The following is a 15792-nucleotide window of genomic DNA, read 5'->3' on the forward strand; positions in this document are numbered from 1 at the left end:
CCTTTGCTTACTGTTTATAACTTCTTAGACGCCCAATCTGTTTTCTATAGTGCTCATCATCATTACAAATGAATGGCTAGTGAGCTGCAGCCCATCTGAGCTTACTTTGGGTGTGAAGTGGGGTACACCCTACCAGTTGGGTCAGTTTTTAATTGGAGGCTTAGAACTCAGTTAATGGTTAAAATAAGATGCATGTTTCCTGGTGAAAGTACTCTCTTGCGTAATGTAAATAAGATTTAGTTATGTGTATTATAAAGTAAAATATAAAAAGATTAATTTCATGTAAGAACCATTGAGGGCATTGTTTCAGCAACAATGCAGGAACTTATAAAATAGAATGCAAGAGAAGTTACAAGAAGCATATATCACAACATAGAAAATACTACATTCTATTTGTGTTTCGATGCAAAACGTGAAATTCGTGTATTCGGCTACATTTAGAAAAGAAAAATCCTTTACAGAAGGTAGGCTACAGTAAATGCGACCAAATTTCAGTTAGTCATTTGTATTGTGACAATTGACTTAACTCAATGAATGATTGGTTTCCATTATCGTGCAAGCTACAGAAATTCGAACGTTTTTTTTTGTTTTTGTATTTAGAATCATGACATGGAAGGAACGCTAGGTTTCAATATCGACAGATGTCCAATAGGTGGCAGACTACAAAATCCTGCAGGCTGAAACTACGCATGTGCATGACATTCCCATTGCGTAACAAACATGGCGGCGTACAGGACAGTCGTTGGCACAGCTTGTAAAGGTAAAATATATATCTTTCTTTCTTTTTTCTTTCTTTTTTTTACACAATGTCAGCACTACAACACTGCCACGTGACACCTATATCGATGACTATTAGCCTTGGAAAATGACAATCTGACCGTTTATAATTTGTCGAATTACAGTTTGTTTACGATTATGAGCCAAATGTTTATGGAAAGCCTTCTACTTTGAATGGAATTACGAACCGTTCCAAATACCTGCTAGTGGGCATTTTGGTGCCAGAAATAAGGTACTGCTAGTATGGCAATTTCCTACTTGTTGGGCTTATTATTACTTGTGCAGCACAGTGGTTTGTTTAATTGCATACGAGTAGGACAAATGTGGGACTAGTAGTGGATAAAATAAATGAGGTCTATTGTGTCATTCTATTTGAGGGCAAAGGGCATACTGGTTCATGGACATTAAGATACTGTATCAAATAAAAGCTCTAGCTTTCCATAATAGTGTGTGACACATTTCCGAAATTCTGGGGACATGTCGACTGTACCATTATTTGTTGCATATGCAGGTGCATCCCTGGTTCCCGGTAGTCGATGGTTAGTGACGAGCTACCTTTCCCCGACACACCGCCATTGTTTGCGGCTGCAGACCGCATCGCTTTGCAGTCCCGGGAGGGAGCCACAGAGAAGCCAAAAGGAGAGAAGAGGGACTGTGGAAGAGGAGGAGGAAAGCGAGGATCCTGACTACATTCCCCTTCAAAAGGCCAAACATCCCATGACCAAGGTTGGGTTTGCCTGGTGAGTTTTGTGCATATGTGTATATACGGACACATTGTCCTTATCACTGAGTAACATGCATTTCCGCTCTTGCTTCTGTGAAGGTTGCTCGGCCTCCCCGCTAGTATTATCGGCTTCCTGCTGGTCAAACGGCAAGTAGACAAGAACCGCTTAAAGCAGCTGAAAATTCGACAGAGGATTCAAAGGTCACTCGAGGCGGACTACGAAGGAAGCCGCTTCCACCGTTCTGCCGAGACTGTTAAACCTCACCAATAATGCTTGTGACCCCTGGCGCTGCTGTTAAGACTGATACTAAAAAAAAAGAAGACCATGTTCTAAACATTCTAGGACTTCCTGGAAGGAACTTGAGGAATAATATGGAAAGATGCTTGTTAAAGGATTTGTAATGAATGTTTTTGTGTTTTATCAGCATAACGGATAATCTTATGTTGATTTAACTTCCTTAGAATTTCCACGAAACACAAATAAAACTTTTTATTATATATGAAAGGCCACACAATATATTTACAAGCCATATCGCAGGGGTCACCAACCTTTCCAAAGGGAGACCAGGTTGGTACATTGAGCAATGAAAAAAAAAAATCTGAAATTACCTTTAATTACTATGAAGACACTTTCTATAAAGGTACATTCTCAAAATGATTACCACTCCTTTCCTAGGAAATTACAATGTCCCATCAGGCGCCCTATTCTTGTGGTCAATATTGGTGACAGCCGCCATACCTCTCACATTGACTGATTACTGTGCAACGGTGTTGACTTGCTGACAGGATTGGGGGAAAACAAGGTGTTGACAAACTATTACTTTGTATTGACATCAGACTGGCAAACACATGCTGCAACAAGTTATACAGTAGTAGATAAGCAACAAACTCAGTAGCCGTTCTTCTATTTAACCAATCCTCATGGAAGCACATGTAACAGCAAGTACAACCCAGCAAAACATCAACAGCACTACATGAGTACATGTAGTTTAAAAAAAAATATTATATATAGTCGGTTTACTTCAAGCCAACAAGAATGGCAACATTGACACTGGAATACTTTTTTCTTTTTTTTTTAATAGGCGTATAAATGTAGAAATATCCTACCATATATGTGAGAGTGCATCAGAATGTCTTGCACAGTAATAAAATCTCACATTCAGCCCTTATGCTATAATCATTGAGTGCAGCATGATTTACATTCTGTAGTTACGCGTGGGAACAAAGCAAAGACTTTTAAACAGCACGGGGTGATATTGCAGCAACTATGTTGATATGACTGTTTGTGTATCCCCAAAGACTTATTTGCTTGAACCGATAATTTGTAGAAGGAAGAGGAAGATCTGAATCATGTCGACGTAGAGGTTGAGTGCAGCGAACACGTATTCCTCTGGACTGATGGAGTACTTCCTGTTACCGATGAGGAGTTGTGTGTCGTACGCCAAGAACTGCAGAGCAATTACAAACGGGTTCCAGAGTGGTTTTGCAATTCACTGGATTCTTTTGTATTTTTTATTTTTTTTTAAATCTTCAAAACTCTTCAAATACTTACCAGAGTGAAAGCTATGGCTCCTATAGCGGCATAAAGCATGTGAAGCCAGTAGATCTACCGGAACAAAAACAATGATGAACAAATGATGCCAACAAGGAAGTTGGTATTCGGAGTCTCGTTTGAAACTCACATATTTGAACGACAGCACAATGACGGTGATGATGCCGGTCACAAAGACGACGATGCCAAGCACACAGAACAATCCCCGACATTTGGTGAAGTCCACCTGGACAGAAAAAATCAGTCAAGGTTCATTTTGACTACCATTTCAACTTGCTTGTGACTATTTTTGGCTTTAGTAGAAATACCCATTCTTTTCATTTTGTTCACCTTCAAATTCCACTTTGCATAATCAATTTTTGACAGAAAATGTTGAACTTAAAATTGTCAAAATTCTCTGATTTCAGCCTCAACATCCGATTTCTATTGTCGTACATTGAAAGAACACTGTTTAATGAAAATGAGATAAACTGCAAATCTATTCTTTTACTTTTGAAAACAATGATTAACATTTATTTTCTCACATGTTACAGACCAAACCAAGAACTGAATCATAATCAATTTATGGGGAAAACAATAGCCAGTTTAATCTAAGATGAAAATAATACTTATGTGCAGCTGTAATATGAATACCGTCATTGACACTTAATGGGTTTCCTTGATGGCCAGCCTGCACTACCTCTGGCCGCCATTAGGTGCTCCCATTCATTTCTGACTCGCCACATCTGGTAGCAATTAGTCAATTGGTGAGGAAGTGTGATGCGCTTTTTCCTTCTGTCGCAACGCTTTATTGTCAATGGTGAGGGTGTCTGTTTTTTTTTCCCGTTTGTTTAGGTTTTTTTTGTTTGTTTAACTTTTTGTCTTTTTCTCAACAGCAGACCAGCTAGTAGCATGCTGGAGCTGCTCTTGTTTTAGTTTGGGCTGTTGACCCATTACAGTCTTCCCTCGCTATAACGCGGTTCACTTTTCGCGGTCTCACTGTATCGCAGATTTTTTTTTAAGTGCAATTTTGCATATTTTTTTACAGTAATATACCCATTTTATAAAATTAATGAAGGTTTGAACATTGTCAAAGTTTGAACAAGAGAGAAATGTGAGAACATGTAAATGCCTCAATGAGAAAGTGTATAAATTGTGCGGTCGGGGATTTTAGAGCCTTAAAATATTTATAAGAGTTGTAAAACATAAAGCTAACTACTTCGCGGATTTCATTTATTGCGGGTATTTTTTGGAACCTAACCCCAGCGGAAAACGAGGGAACACTGTACTCGTGGTTCCTTTGTTGATTTCAATTTTTGTCCTTTTCTAGGTTAGGGGGACAACACTGGATCTGACAGCCTTCGACTGGGGTTGGTGAAGTGTTGGCCCCACTTAGTTTCATTTTGGTTGGGGTCCCCAGTCATTTTTGTTTGTTCTGCTGTTTTGTTTATTTAAACTTCTTTTTGATTAGGTTAAATAAAGCTTGTGGTTTTCTTTTTTTCCCCTCTCACTCGTTGTCAGGCGTCGCTTATTGAGCCAAAGAGGCTGTAACAGACTTGAACCTGAAGAAGCCTTACAAATGTACATCAAATCATTAAACCATACCAAATTAACAACCATAATCAGTTGAACAGTAAATTGGGAGGGGGGTTAGGGTATAATTGATTGCAATAATATTAGATATTAGCCAAAAGTGGCCATATGATGTTAACAGTATCTTACTGATGAAGAGGAGCTAAAGTTGGAAATGACAAAAAGTGCCATTACATTTGCATGAGAAAAGCTAAACGAGTTCCAAAAAAGGAAATAAGGTTGACATGCTGTAAATGGCCAGCAAAGAGCCCAGACTCTTAAAGTGGTGAGCTCTTGTGTTTTCACGCACGTACACGTACCTTAGTCTGGAAGCAGAAGACTGTGACGGCAATGCAGACGACAACAGTGATGGCCAAAGCGAGAAACACTGCAGATGTGTCATAGTAACTGGGGGGAAAAAACACACCAATGAGCACGCAATTGTTGAAGCAAAATGGTTAGGCACCTCTATTAAATTGTAGTTTTACCTGGATATAGATCCAGTCATATAAGACAGCGCCAAGGTCTGCATGAGAAAAACAGAACAAATAAAGTTAACATGAATTCTGATTAGTGGTAGGTAAATGGGTATCTTTTAGTCCACACACAACTATGCTAATATTTATGTTTACATATAAATGTTTTTTTTTTTTTTTTAAAGGAAGTCAAATAGAATATAATGTGAACTGGGGCTGCTATGCAAATGATTTAGGCGCTTTTGCAGCCCGTGCGAAAAGGAAGACTTTTTAATAGCGTTGTCGTCTGTACACGGAACTTTTCAAAACCACAAACAAAAGTAACATTTTTGTTTTTCATGTTCCAGTGCAGATCGCTTCTCGTTTCCCCGTCCCCACATGCAAATTTCATCGGACTCTGCCTCACTTCAGTTCACTTTCAGTGCCATGCGCCGTCACTTCCTAGTGCAACACGATATTACGGTTTAAGTGACTTTCTGGATTTGTAGCTTAGATCTAGTTATATTTTTTGGCTTTTGTCAGAATTTCAATCAATTCTGTCTTTACAAAGACAACAATCTCAGTAGTAGAAAATGAGTAGAAAACTAGCTTTGGCTAGTTTGAAATGTTGCTATCATTTAAAAGTGGCTGAATCTGACAAACGCTTCTCACAAAGCTAAATAAGAAACCTTAAAATTCGATGGTGAATCTTGATAAGGTAGATATTTGACACAGATATCATTAAATTAAGTATGACAATGTCACGAGGATCTCAATGCAGGTAGCTGAAAAAACTCAAACTAAAAATCAGCAATGACAGCCTAAGCTGTCCATGCCTCAGCTGCTGTCGACAGCAGCATCAAGTCAAACATTCACTTCCAGCCGTGAACCAACAAACAACAAAGAGAAAGAACGTGTGCGTCATGATGCGCCCAAGTGTGATGACTCAATCCTCCTGCAAGACACCGCCCAAATGGAAACTTTCTGGAGGACGCTTCCATTCAGTTTGTCGTCCGCGTGCCGAAAACCACGTGTACCCGCTTCCTGATTCAAGTTAACAGGAGAACATTCAAGCTGCCTGTTGAACTTACGAAGATGGCGAGCAATATCAAGTTCCATGGATGCTTCCTCCTAAAGAGATTGGGAGATTACAACACGTGACGCAGGTTCATTGCATTATTTGTGTCAACATGATTTTTAAAACTGTGTTCTCGCACTTACCGAGGGCCCTTGCAGCAGGCCAACACAATGTGGGTAATGAAATAGACAGCACTGGGGGAAAAAAAGCAAAAGGATGAATAGAGATTCACTTTCCACTTTCAAATGTGTTGCAACTCACTATGATGCCCAGTAGATAGCCTGGTTCCGCTGTACAAAAGTTTTGACCTCTTCGCTGTGAGAAACAGAAACGTGGTGCACACAATCACAAACAGTTGACAAGCTAAGGCGGGACATTAAAAAAAAAGCAAAAAAAAAAAAAAAAGCATGATACTCACACAAAAGTGAAAACGGCCACAATGGCTGTTGTGACGGTGAGTTGCAATGCCAGAATCAAATACACCTGAAAGCAGGCACAACAGAAGACGTTTCACGCCACAGGTGTGCAAATCAAAAGTACTTTTATACATTCTGCTGTCGAAAGTCTTGCAGCAGTCTGAATTTGAGTGGTTGGTTTTACCTTTCTGATGAAAACATGTCGAATCCTCAGATTGTCCCAGTCGCTTCCACTGGCGGCAAAATCGTCACCTGTCCATATTAGAGCGGAAATGTAGAAATGAATGGAAATAATGTACAAAATACTACAGCAAAATAGTAATAAAGGCTGATCTACTTATATGGAATGAGGATGAAGTACGAAAGTAGTAAGCCCCTGTAATCAATTTATCTTAAAATATATGCATCAAAGACATATTGACAGTCTACAAGCTTGTAATATTAGAATTCAATTTCTGTCATTGTTATGGGTAACTGCTGCAAATACTCAAATTTTTGTGGAGTCACTTTAGCACAAGATTCTGTGCTAACGTGATTGTTATGTTTGCACTGCTCAAATAAGTGTGAGTGTGCAAGCTGAAAAGATCAAACAGTGGTTATTTTAAAAGGCAAAATATTCAGTAGTTGTTTTTTTCTCATCATGTACATGTACGATCATTAGCCTGACACACAAACACAATTCCAATGAAGTTGGGATGCTGTGTTAAAAATAATTCAAAAACAAAATACAATGATTTGCAAATCATGTTCAACCTACATTGAATTAAATACACTACAAAGATGAGATATCTAATGTTCAAACTGACAAACTTTATTGTTTTTAGCAAATAATCATTAACTTGGAATTTTATGGCTGCAGCACATTCCAAAAAAGCTGGGACAAGGTCATGTTTACCAGTGTGTTACATCACCTTTTCTTTTCACAACATTCAATAAACGTTTGGGAACTGAGGACACTAATTGTTGAACCAAATTCTTTTCAATTCTTGCTCAATGTACAGCTTCCGCTGTTCAACAGTCAGTGTCTCCGTTGTTGTATTTTACATTTCATAATGTGCCACACATTCTCAATGAGAGAGGCAGGCAGGCCAGACTAGTACTCGCCCGCTTTTACTATACGAAGCCACACTGTTGTATTGTACTGTATACGTCTATAACAGTCCGGATTCTTCTTTTTCTCTTTGGCCTAGAGGACAAGACGCCCACAATTTCCAAAAACCTTTGAAATGGGGTCTCGTCAGACCACAGAACACTTTTCCACTTTGTATCAGTCCATCTTAAATGAGCTCAGGCCGAGAGAAACCAGCAGTGTTTCTGAGTGTTGTTGATGAAAAAGCTTTTGCTTTGCATAGTACAGTTTTAAGTTGCACTTGTATTGATGTAGCGCCCAACTATTACTGACACAGATTTTTCGAAGTGTTCCTGAGCCCATGTGGTGATATCCTTTACACATTGATGTCGGTTTTTGATGCAGTACCGCCTGAGGGATCAACGGTCATGGACAGTCAATGTTGGTTTTCAACCTTGCCGATTACATGCACTGATTTCTCCACATTATCTGAACCATTTGATGATGTTATGGACCGAATTCCTTGCATTTGTACATTGAGGAACATTGTCCTTAAACTGTTTGACAATTTTCTCACGTAACTGTTCACAAAGAGGTCATTGCTTGTGAATGACTGAGCAATTCAGGCAAGCTCCTTTTATACCCAATAAAGGCAGTCACCTCTTCCCAATTAGCCTGTTCACCTGTGCAACGCTGCAAACAGGTGTTTGATGAGCATTTCTCTTTTTTGCCACCTGTCCCAGCTTTTTTTTTTAGAACGTTGCAGCCATAAAATTCTAAGTGAATTACTATTTGCTAAAAACAAAAGTATATCAGTTTCAAATTTTTGTAATGTATTCAATTAAATATAGGTTTAAACATATTTGCAAAATTTTATTTTTTATTTTTTTATTTTTTTAAATAATTAGTAAATTAAAATTGTATTAATAATGAAATAAGTTTAAATATATTGAGTAAAAGGGGTAGGACTAAATAAGTTTTTAACTTCTTCCTACTCCCTTTTGAACATGTAAGTTATGATTGATTGAATGATTATTTTATTGGGATTTTCTTCTCTTTTGATTGTTGTTGTTTTCGGTTTTATTTCTGCTGTTCATTTGTTTATATGTTCAAAAAAATAATAATAAAAGGAGCAAATCATTGTATTCTATTTTTATTTATGTTTAACACAACGTCCCAACTTCATTGGGTGTGAGTGGCTTTAAATTACAGAAATTTGTTGTATCAAGCAAAAACACAATCTCCAGAGTTCATATTCCCAAATGATATCATACATCAAGATGTCGAATTTTGATTTAAGACAAGAGCAGAAAAGCATTTGATACATGACCCAACCCATAAAAGTGATAAGTAAGTAAGTAAGTAAATAAGTAAGTAAAGTCAGACAGACAAAGCAAAAACATCTTTTGATAAAGAGAGATCTGACCTGAACTTTGTACATTTTTTTCCCCCTTTTCCATTACAAAAAAAAATTACTAAAACACAATTCAAACTCCAGTCAGTAAATTCTAAACACACTTGTAATGCCACACTGTGTTGATATAAGGAATATTTATAACAACATTTTGAATTTAGTACTGATAGAGTCATTGACAACAGGGGAGTCAAGTACGGTGGCACTTGGGGACTTGGTAATGGTGGCAGCTGCCACCATTTGGCCACCCCGTAAAACCGCCTATGACACTGATAACAGTGTTTTCAGAGGGGGAACAAAAAACACATCAGTAAAGTGGCAACGTAAGATGGCTGCCCTCTGGCTGTTGACAGCCAATTCATAAATCCGCGGCTAAAAGCCAGTCAGAGTGATCACCATTCAAATCGTAGACTAAAAAGCCTGAAAATTGAATAAATTTCTTCACAATTGTAAATGTTTTTACTTAGGTTTGTTCTTGCGTGCATTTGGAATACGTTTGGCACTTTATTTCATGAAACCATGACACTGATTGGTCTCACAAAAAAATTAATTCTCGCCCATGAAAGATGCTGACTACTGTGTAAAAAAAATTAAGCATTTGTAAGAGATTCTTTGGACTGTAGCCGACTCAAATTTGATGCATGCAAGTAAAAAATGGTGCTTGTGGTGAAAGTTTTTGAGTTGAAAAACATGATGAGTCATTCTGACATCTTTTCATTAGGGATGCGCGATAATATCGGTGGCCGATAATTATCGGCAATTATCAACCAATTTAGTGTCATACAGATAAATCAGATAATAAAGAAATTTGCCGATAATTATCGACAATTATCAACCAATTTGACATCATGCAGATAAAAACAGATAATAAAGAAATTTGCCAATAATTATCGGCAATTATCGACCAATTTGACGTCAAACAGATAAAGCAGATAATAAACAAATTTTCCGAAAATTAATCGGCAATTATCAACCAATTTGGCATCATACATACATTTTCATTTCTTGCTTTCACGCGTGAAAAGCTCCTGTCTTACCAGAGTTTATAACATCCGAGGGCATGGTTCGCGGAATGATGGGAGGCATAGGTGGCTGACTGGGATAGATGGCTCCAGGGGTCCCAGCGGCGGGATGTGGCGGTCCCGGGTACATACCAGGAGGATAGCCCGGCTGACTCGGGAAAAGAGGTGTATTTGAGTTGGTGGGGTAAGGAGCAGCAGGCTGGCCTGGCTGAGGTCCGCCGAAGGCTGGGAAGCCATACGCAGGGGGTGCTGGGTAATTGCCGCCCTGGGGTGCGTACGGGGGGCCATGGGAGTCATCGTACTGTGGAGGGTAGTCTGATCTGGACATGTTGCCTGTGACGAGAAGAGAACAGTCACTTGTTTAACACACATTTGTGGAAGATCAAATTATTACGGGATGTTTCCGGACACGTTTGCTCTCACAGAACTGTGCGTGGCCTAGCATAAACAAGATTTGGATTGGGGCTGGGGGAAAAAAAAGTCGATTAAAGGATAAGTTGAATGTCTGTCTCGAAGCTTCGCCAGAAACATGCTTGCACCACCGTCCAGGTTTCTACACTGACCTTTCTTGCAGACACGCAGTGGACATAATTGAGCTCATTGTAGCCAGGAGGTTCACTCATGCACTATTTCTGGACTTCTGAAGGGTGACCTTTAAGTAGTGATGGACAAACGAAGCCACATGACACACTTGTGATATTTTTTGACTCCAGTAGATGGCACAATAGTGTGGAAATTTTATTAACATCCATTGCACTAGCCTTAATCTTAAAACCAAGAGCCCAATCAAGAGGAGTCAAAGAATATTGCAAGTGTTTCATAAAGCTTCATTTTCCCATCATTACTTTTAAGATACTATTTAGCATAGGTGAATTTTATAGAGTTTAATACTCATATAAGTAATTAGTATATCCCCTCAATTCAACTCATGTAGAATTGCTAGTGCTCTATTGCTAATCACGTTTGTGAACCTTTTAACTTAGGTTAGTATTGTTGTTATTTGGTAGTGATGCATATCGCTGGCGTCAGGCTCGCATACAGCTGATAGACGCGCACTAATACAAGTTGTTTGTCTTTTCGAAGGCGGAAGGATCAGCTGTCTGCAGCGCGTCTATCAACTGTCTGCAGGGCGCCGCGCAGTGATACGAACGTACAGAAAAATAGTGCCCGGCGGTTATGGCATCTGACTTTTTTCAGAAAGGAGTTTAGTGATGAAAATGTATCACTCTTTTGAACACAAATTGTTTTTAGAAGAAAAATGCTGATGTTGCTTTTAGCCAACTTAATACAAGTTAGCAGCAGCATCATATAAAAGTCTATCTAATAACCATTGTGGAAAGCAAATAAGTGAATTTAATCAACGTGTATACTTCTACCCCTTTATTGGTTTATTTTAAGCATAATGCATGAACATCATCATCATCATCAAATTACACAAGTTTAGCGGCATTTGTTAACTCCAACACTTTTATTTGCTCTAATTAATTCAATTGGTTCTTTTATTGAAATTATCCCTAAGATGTGTTTTCTGGATAAACCTGCTATGCCAGTTCAGGCTTAACAGGGGCTGTATCCTTTAAAAAGCTATCAAATGCTATTTGTAACCCTGCAAAAAAAAAAAAGAGAGAACAAAAGCAGCCCTCAAGCAAAGCAATTGCTTCCAAGCATTAAATTGCCAGTCTTACTTTTTTATCCAGTATGACTTCTGCTAATTGCCTAATACTTTTTATATGTATTTTACTATTTTTATGCTTACTTTAAGCACATTCAAATGTTTAATGTAATGTATGAGTGCTCTGAAACAGGTTTAACTATAGCATGGAAGGTTGCTACTAATTCAAACTAATATGCAGCCTCCAAACAAAAATCTCTCCAATGTTATGATATAGCCTAATATGGACAGTTGCAGCTCACCCACAATTTCTCAGCCTTGAAAATCAGCTAAAAGCTACAAGGTGCTTTGCACAAAGGCTGCAAAGTATGAGATGCGGGGTGAGTGTTTTAGTGATCGGCAACGATGACATTGCCGATCGTTTGGAGCACGACTAGTTTGGTGCACACAACACATCTCATCATGCAAAGAAGAAAATACATGAAAATAATAGTGGCAGAATCATGCTTTGGGCAGTATTTCTTCTGCTAGAACTGGGGCCTTAAGTCAAAGTGGAGGGAATTGTGAACTGTTCAAATACTAGTCAGTGTTAGCAAAAAAAATTCAGGCTTCGGCTAGAACTTAAAAATGTGTCAGAAAGAGCCTACTAGAACATCAGGGGGAAAAAAAACATAATCCATTTCATGTGCTCTATTTTGGCTGTGACTTTTAGGGAAATACACAGTAAAGGAATTCAAGAGGAGGCCCCACCTTGGATTGCCATGATGTCACATCCCCATTAACAAGCAACAACACTCACTGAGTGGAAAAAAACCTGCTTCTTCCTATCTAAGCAAGAGCTTTCCAAAAGAAGCCAGAGACTTCTCTGCGATTACTGTAGAAGGCTTGACGTGCCTGCGTCTCGGCGCTAGAAAATGAAACTTGTTGGTTTGATTAAACAGTTACACATTTGCGTATTCTCATAATCACATGATCCAACTCACATGATTCTGAATCAGTTAAATGTTCACCTCAGAACACCATGACAAAATTCCTTGATGACATTTTTGGCCTTGCTGTCATACAAATAATGCAGCTCAGGTTCAGTGACATGCCAGCTGACACGCTGAGAAAATAAAGTGTAGCCAATTAGAGGCCGATATTAGTTTTGTGTTTGTGATCTTCAAGGACTTCTCAAAGTTTTCAAAACTCGATTTACTGAGCCCCAACTTCTTAATATTCCGATACTTTCCTTCTGAGAAGGGGTTGCTCACTCCAGACTGCGTGTTAAGGCAAAATGTTTACAATAACAACACTGTGCACTGGAAACCTCCCCATAATGAATCATTTGCTTGTTGCTTGGATGGTACCCTCAAATGTGCTGATTTTGAAATATTATTTGCCAAATCAGTGTAGTAATTTGAACCGAAAATAACTACTACTATAAAAATACAAGTATAAAATAAACATCTATTTAATACATTCAAATACAGTGCCTCAAATGACTGAAGTATCAGCTGTAGCAATGTTTAAAGTTTGAGAATCAATACAGTATCTGTGTTCCACTTTGCTTCATTCTGAAACACAGGCGTTAAGACTCATAAATACACAAGTTAAAGGGATAGTTCGGATTTTTTTTTGACATGAATCTCAATTTCATCCTCATCTCCAGTGTGTGCGATCAGCACTGACTTACCCCTGACAGCGTTCTGTGACACGCGTTCTGCTCCGGTGTTGGACGAGAGGAAAATAGTCCAGCAAGCTGGCTGGGGTCACGGAAATAAAGCGTTTTTCTTCTAAAAACAATTTGTGTTCAAAAGAGTGATACATTTGCATCACAATACTCCTTTTCTGAAAAAAGTCAGACACCATTACCGCCGGGCACTACTTTTCTGTTCGTTCGTATCACTGTGCGGCGCCCCGCATGCAGCTGAAAGACGCACACTAATCTACAAGTTGTCTTTTCGAAGGCGGAAGGCGCAACTATCAGCTGTCTACAGGGCGACGCGCAGTGATACGAACGAACAGAAAAGTAGTGCCCGGCGGTAATGGCGTCCGACTTTATTCAGAAAAGAGTATTGTGATGCAAATGTATCACTCTTTTGAACACAAATTGTTTTTAGAAGAAAAACGCTTTATTTAGGTGACCCCAGCCAGCTTGCTGGACTATTTTCCTCTCGACCAACATCGGACCAGAACTCGTATCACAGAACGCTGTCAGGGGTAAGTCAGTGCTGATCGCACACACTGGAGGTGAGGATAAAATAGAGATTCATGTCAAAAAAAAAAATCAGAACTATCCCTTTAAGTTCTTCATTCAAATATTTTTTCCAATTAAAATATATTAGTTCCTAATGTACTTGTTCCCCCCTTTTGCATGTCTTGAAAGCAACTACAATTTTAACTTAAAAAAAAATAATAATCCAGTTTTGTTTGTTAATGGATAAATGTTTTATTTTGAAATCACACTTGCTTTTCCTCGGGGCACTACATTGATAGCTAAATATTGGCAAAAATGCTCAAGAATACTTCTGTTTGTGTACAGTGTACAATACACATCATGTATAATGAATATGTTACAACCTGCCAAGGGATCAAAATGTAAACTTGCCAACGGCTCTAATCTGGCATATTTACATCTAAATGTTCATTAGCGTGCATGGTTCCCTTTTAAATTAAATAAATTGATTAATAAATTACAAAAATACACAGTAAACAAGTTATTAAAATAGACATTTTTTTAAACTTTCTAATTGGCCCCAAAAATCCTGATTGTTTAAGCCTCGTACAAAATAACATAAAATACAATGAAGAAAAATAAAACATACTCAGCTAACTGTTAACTTGGTAACTCCCTCATGGTTGCAATTTTCACACTTTTAATGTAGTGACAGACTTAGAAGACATGAAGGAGGTTACACTCAAACAGTTGCTCTTTTTTTATCATAGGCTTGTATTATGATTAGTATTATTATTATTTTTTTTACAACAGATTAAAGTAAGGTCGCTTTCTGATTTCTGACTCGCCTTTTCACACATACAAATGTAAATTTCTGGGCAAATCGGGGAAAGGGGAGGGGGGGGGGGGGTAAATATAAAAATACATAAGCCTATCACAGGATAATCGGTAGGTGTGTGCTCGCATTGCCCGATTATCGGTATATGTATATCTCCTGCTAGAGTTAAAAATACAAGTAGAACTTATATTCGCCGCACACACTATTATCACATATCTACACATACAAACTGGGTGTCTAAAAACGCTTGAATAAATAAATAAATAATTAATGTCAATATTATTATTATTAATTTAATTTATTTTTTTTAAGTTTTTTTTTTTTTTTTATACGTCCGCGTCTTATGTAACGTTTTTCCCCCCCGAAGGCTCTCAATGTTGGTGTAACTTTAAATCTAAGCAAGCTGGAGCAGTAACTCCAGTTCCACGTCTGACAGAAGAATGTAATCCTCCTACTTAGTAGTCCACGAACAAAACAATTTTCTTTTGAGAGGCTTCGAAAACAAACATGATTGGGGGGAAAGGGAGTTGCGTTACAAACTACGCACTGAGCTAAACAATACACATCCACATACATTTGAAAAAAAAAAAAAAACAACCAACGACGCATTAAGCACAACTTACAAAGTGTGAAGTCCCACGGATAGTGCGAAACTTGAAGACTTTCCTTCGTGTGGTGGCAAACAGTTGTGATTTCAGAGTGGGTTTTGGGCCCCGCGAGACTCGGCGTTGCAGTCGAACATTTCCTGGAACAGAGCAGATCCGAGCAGCTGGGTGGAGTCCACAGGAATCTTTTTTTCCCACAACCACGCCACGCTCCACTCTGCTAGCCTAGCCCAGTCTTGTTCTCGGTGGCTTGGAGACGTGATCATCTTTTTCTATTGTTTACGTTTACGCTCATGGTCTATTACGTGAACGTGTCTGTTGTTTGCGTGAACGTCCAGTCCTACCGTTACTGTATGAAGTCATGCTTCAGCACGGTCGCTCGACAGTATTTTTATCAGGAAAAATCAATAAGACATTCTCCCTAGTAAAATATTGTGCTTTGAACATAGATCAATGTACACGTATTGCCATTTTTATTATTATTAAGGAAATGTTTCTTATAACCCAAACACCGCCTTCAT

General features: G+C 38.5%; 2 protein-coding genes across 2 annotated transcripts; one reads left to right on the forward strand and one right to left on the reverse strand.

Annotated features, from left to right (window-relative positions):
• The first annotated feature begins 662 nt into the window (after positions 1–662).
• Positions 663–4542, forward strand: LOC144028045 (uncharacterized). Its single transcript, XM_077535614.1, has 3 exons — positions 663–760; positions 1289–1517; positions 1601–4542. The coding sequence occupies exons 1-3, from the start codon at positions 721–723 to the stop codon at positions 1770–1772; spliced, it is 441 nt and encodes a 146-aa protein (XP_077391740.1). The 5' UTR covers positions 663–720; the 3' UTR covers positions 1773–4542.
• LOC144028013 (protein lifeguard 3-like) lies at positions 1966–15745 on the reverse strand. Its single transcript, XM_077535611.1, has 12 exons — positions 15290–15745; positions 10074–10391; positions 6738–6805; positions 6556–6620; positions 6399–6452; positions 6281–6331; positions 6151–6190; positions 5093–5130; positions 4925–5012; positions 3184–3279; positions 3054–3107; positions 1966–2949 (listed from the first exon to the last, which is right to left on the reverse strand). Exons 2-12 carry the CDS (start codon positions 10384–10386, stop codon positions 2803–2805), a joined length of 1014 nt encoding a protein of 337 aa, XP_077391737.1. The 5' UTR covers positions 10387–10391; positions 15290–15745; the 3' UTR covers positions 1966–2802.
• Between the last annotated feature and the right edge of the window lie 47 nt (positions 15746–15792).

This window comes from Festucalex cinctus, chromosome 1 (assembly GCF_051991245.1).
Source record: "Festucalex cinctus isolate MCC-2025b chromosome 1, RoL_Fcin_1.0, whole genome shotgun sequence".
In the NCBI taxonomy this organism is placed as follows: domain Eukaryota; kingdom Metazoa; phylum Chordata; class Actinopteri; order Syngnathiformes; family Syngnathidae; genus Festucalex; species Festucalex cinctus.

Bases quoted from the DNA above. Each gene is read 5' to 3' on its own strand.
- LOC144028045 (XM_077535614.1), top strand. From the start codon at position 721: ATGGCGGCGTACAGGACAGTCGTTGGCACAGCTTGTAAAG. The intron at 761-1,288 runs GTAAAATATATA...TTGCATATGCAG, and splicing joins CGTTGGCACAGCTTGTAAAG to GTGCATCCCTGGTTCCCGGT. The intron at 1,518-1,600 runs GTGAGTTTTGTG...GCTTCTGTGAAG, and splicing joins ACCAAGGTTGGGTTTGCCTG to GTTGCTCGGCCTCCCCGCTA.
- LOC144028013 (XM_077535611.1), bottom strand. From the start codon at position 10,386: ATGTCCAGATCAGACTACCCTCCACAGTACGATGACTCCCATGGCCCC. The intron at 6,191-6,280 runs GTAAGTGCGAGA...CAATCTCTTTAG, and splicing joins GCCTGCTGCAAGGGCCCTCG to GAGGAAGCATCCATGGAACT. The intron at 2,950-3,053 runs GTAAGTATTTGA...ATTGCTCTGCAG, and splicing joins GAGCCATAGCTTTCACTCTG to TTCTTGGCGTACGACACACA.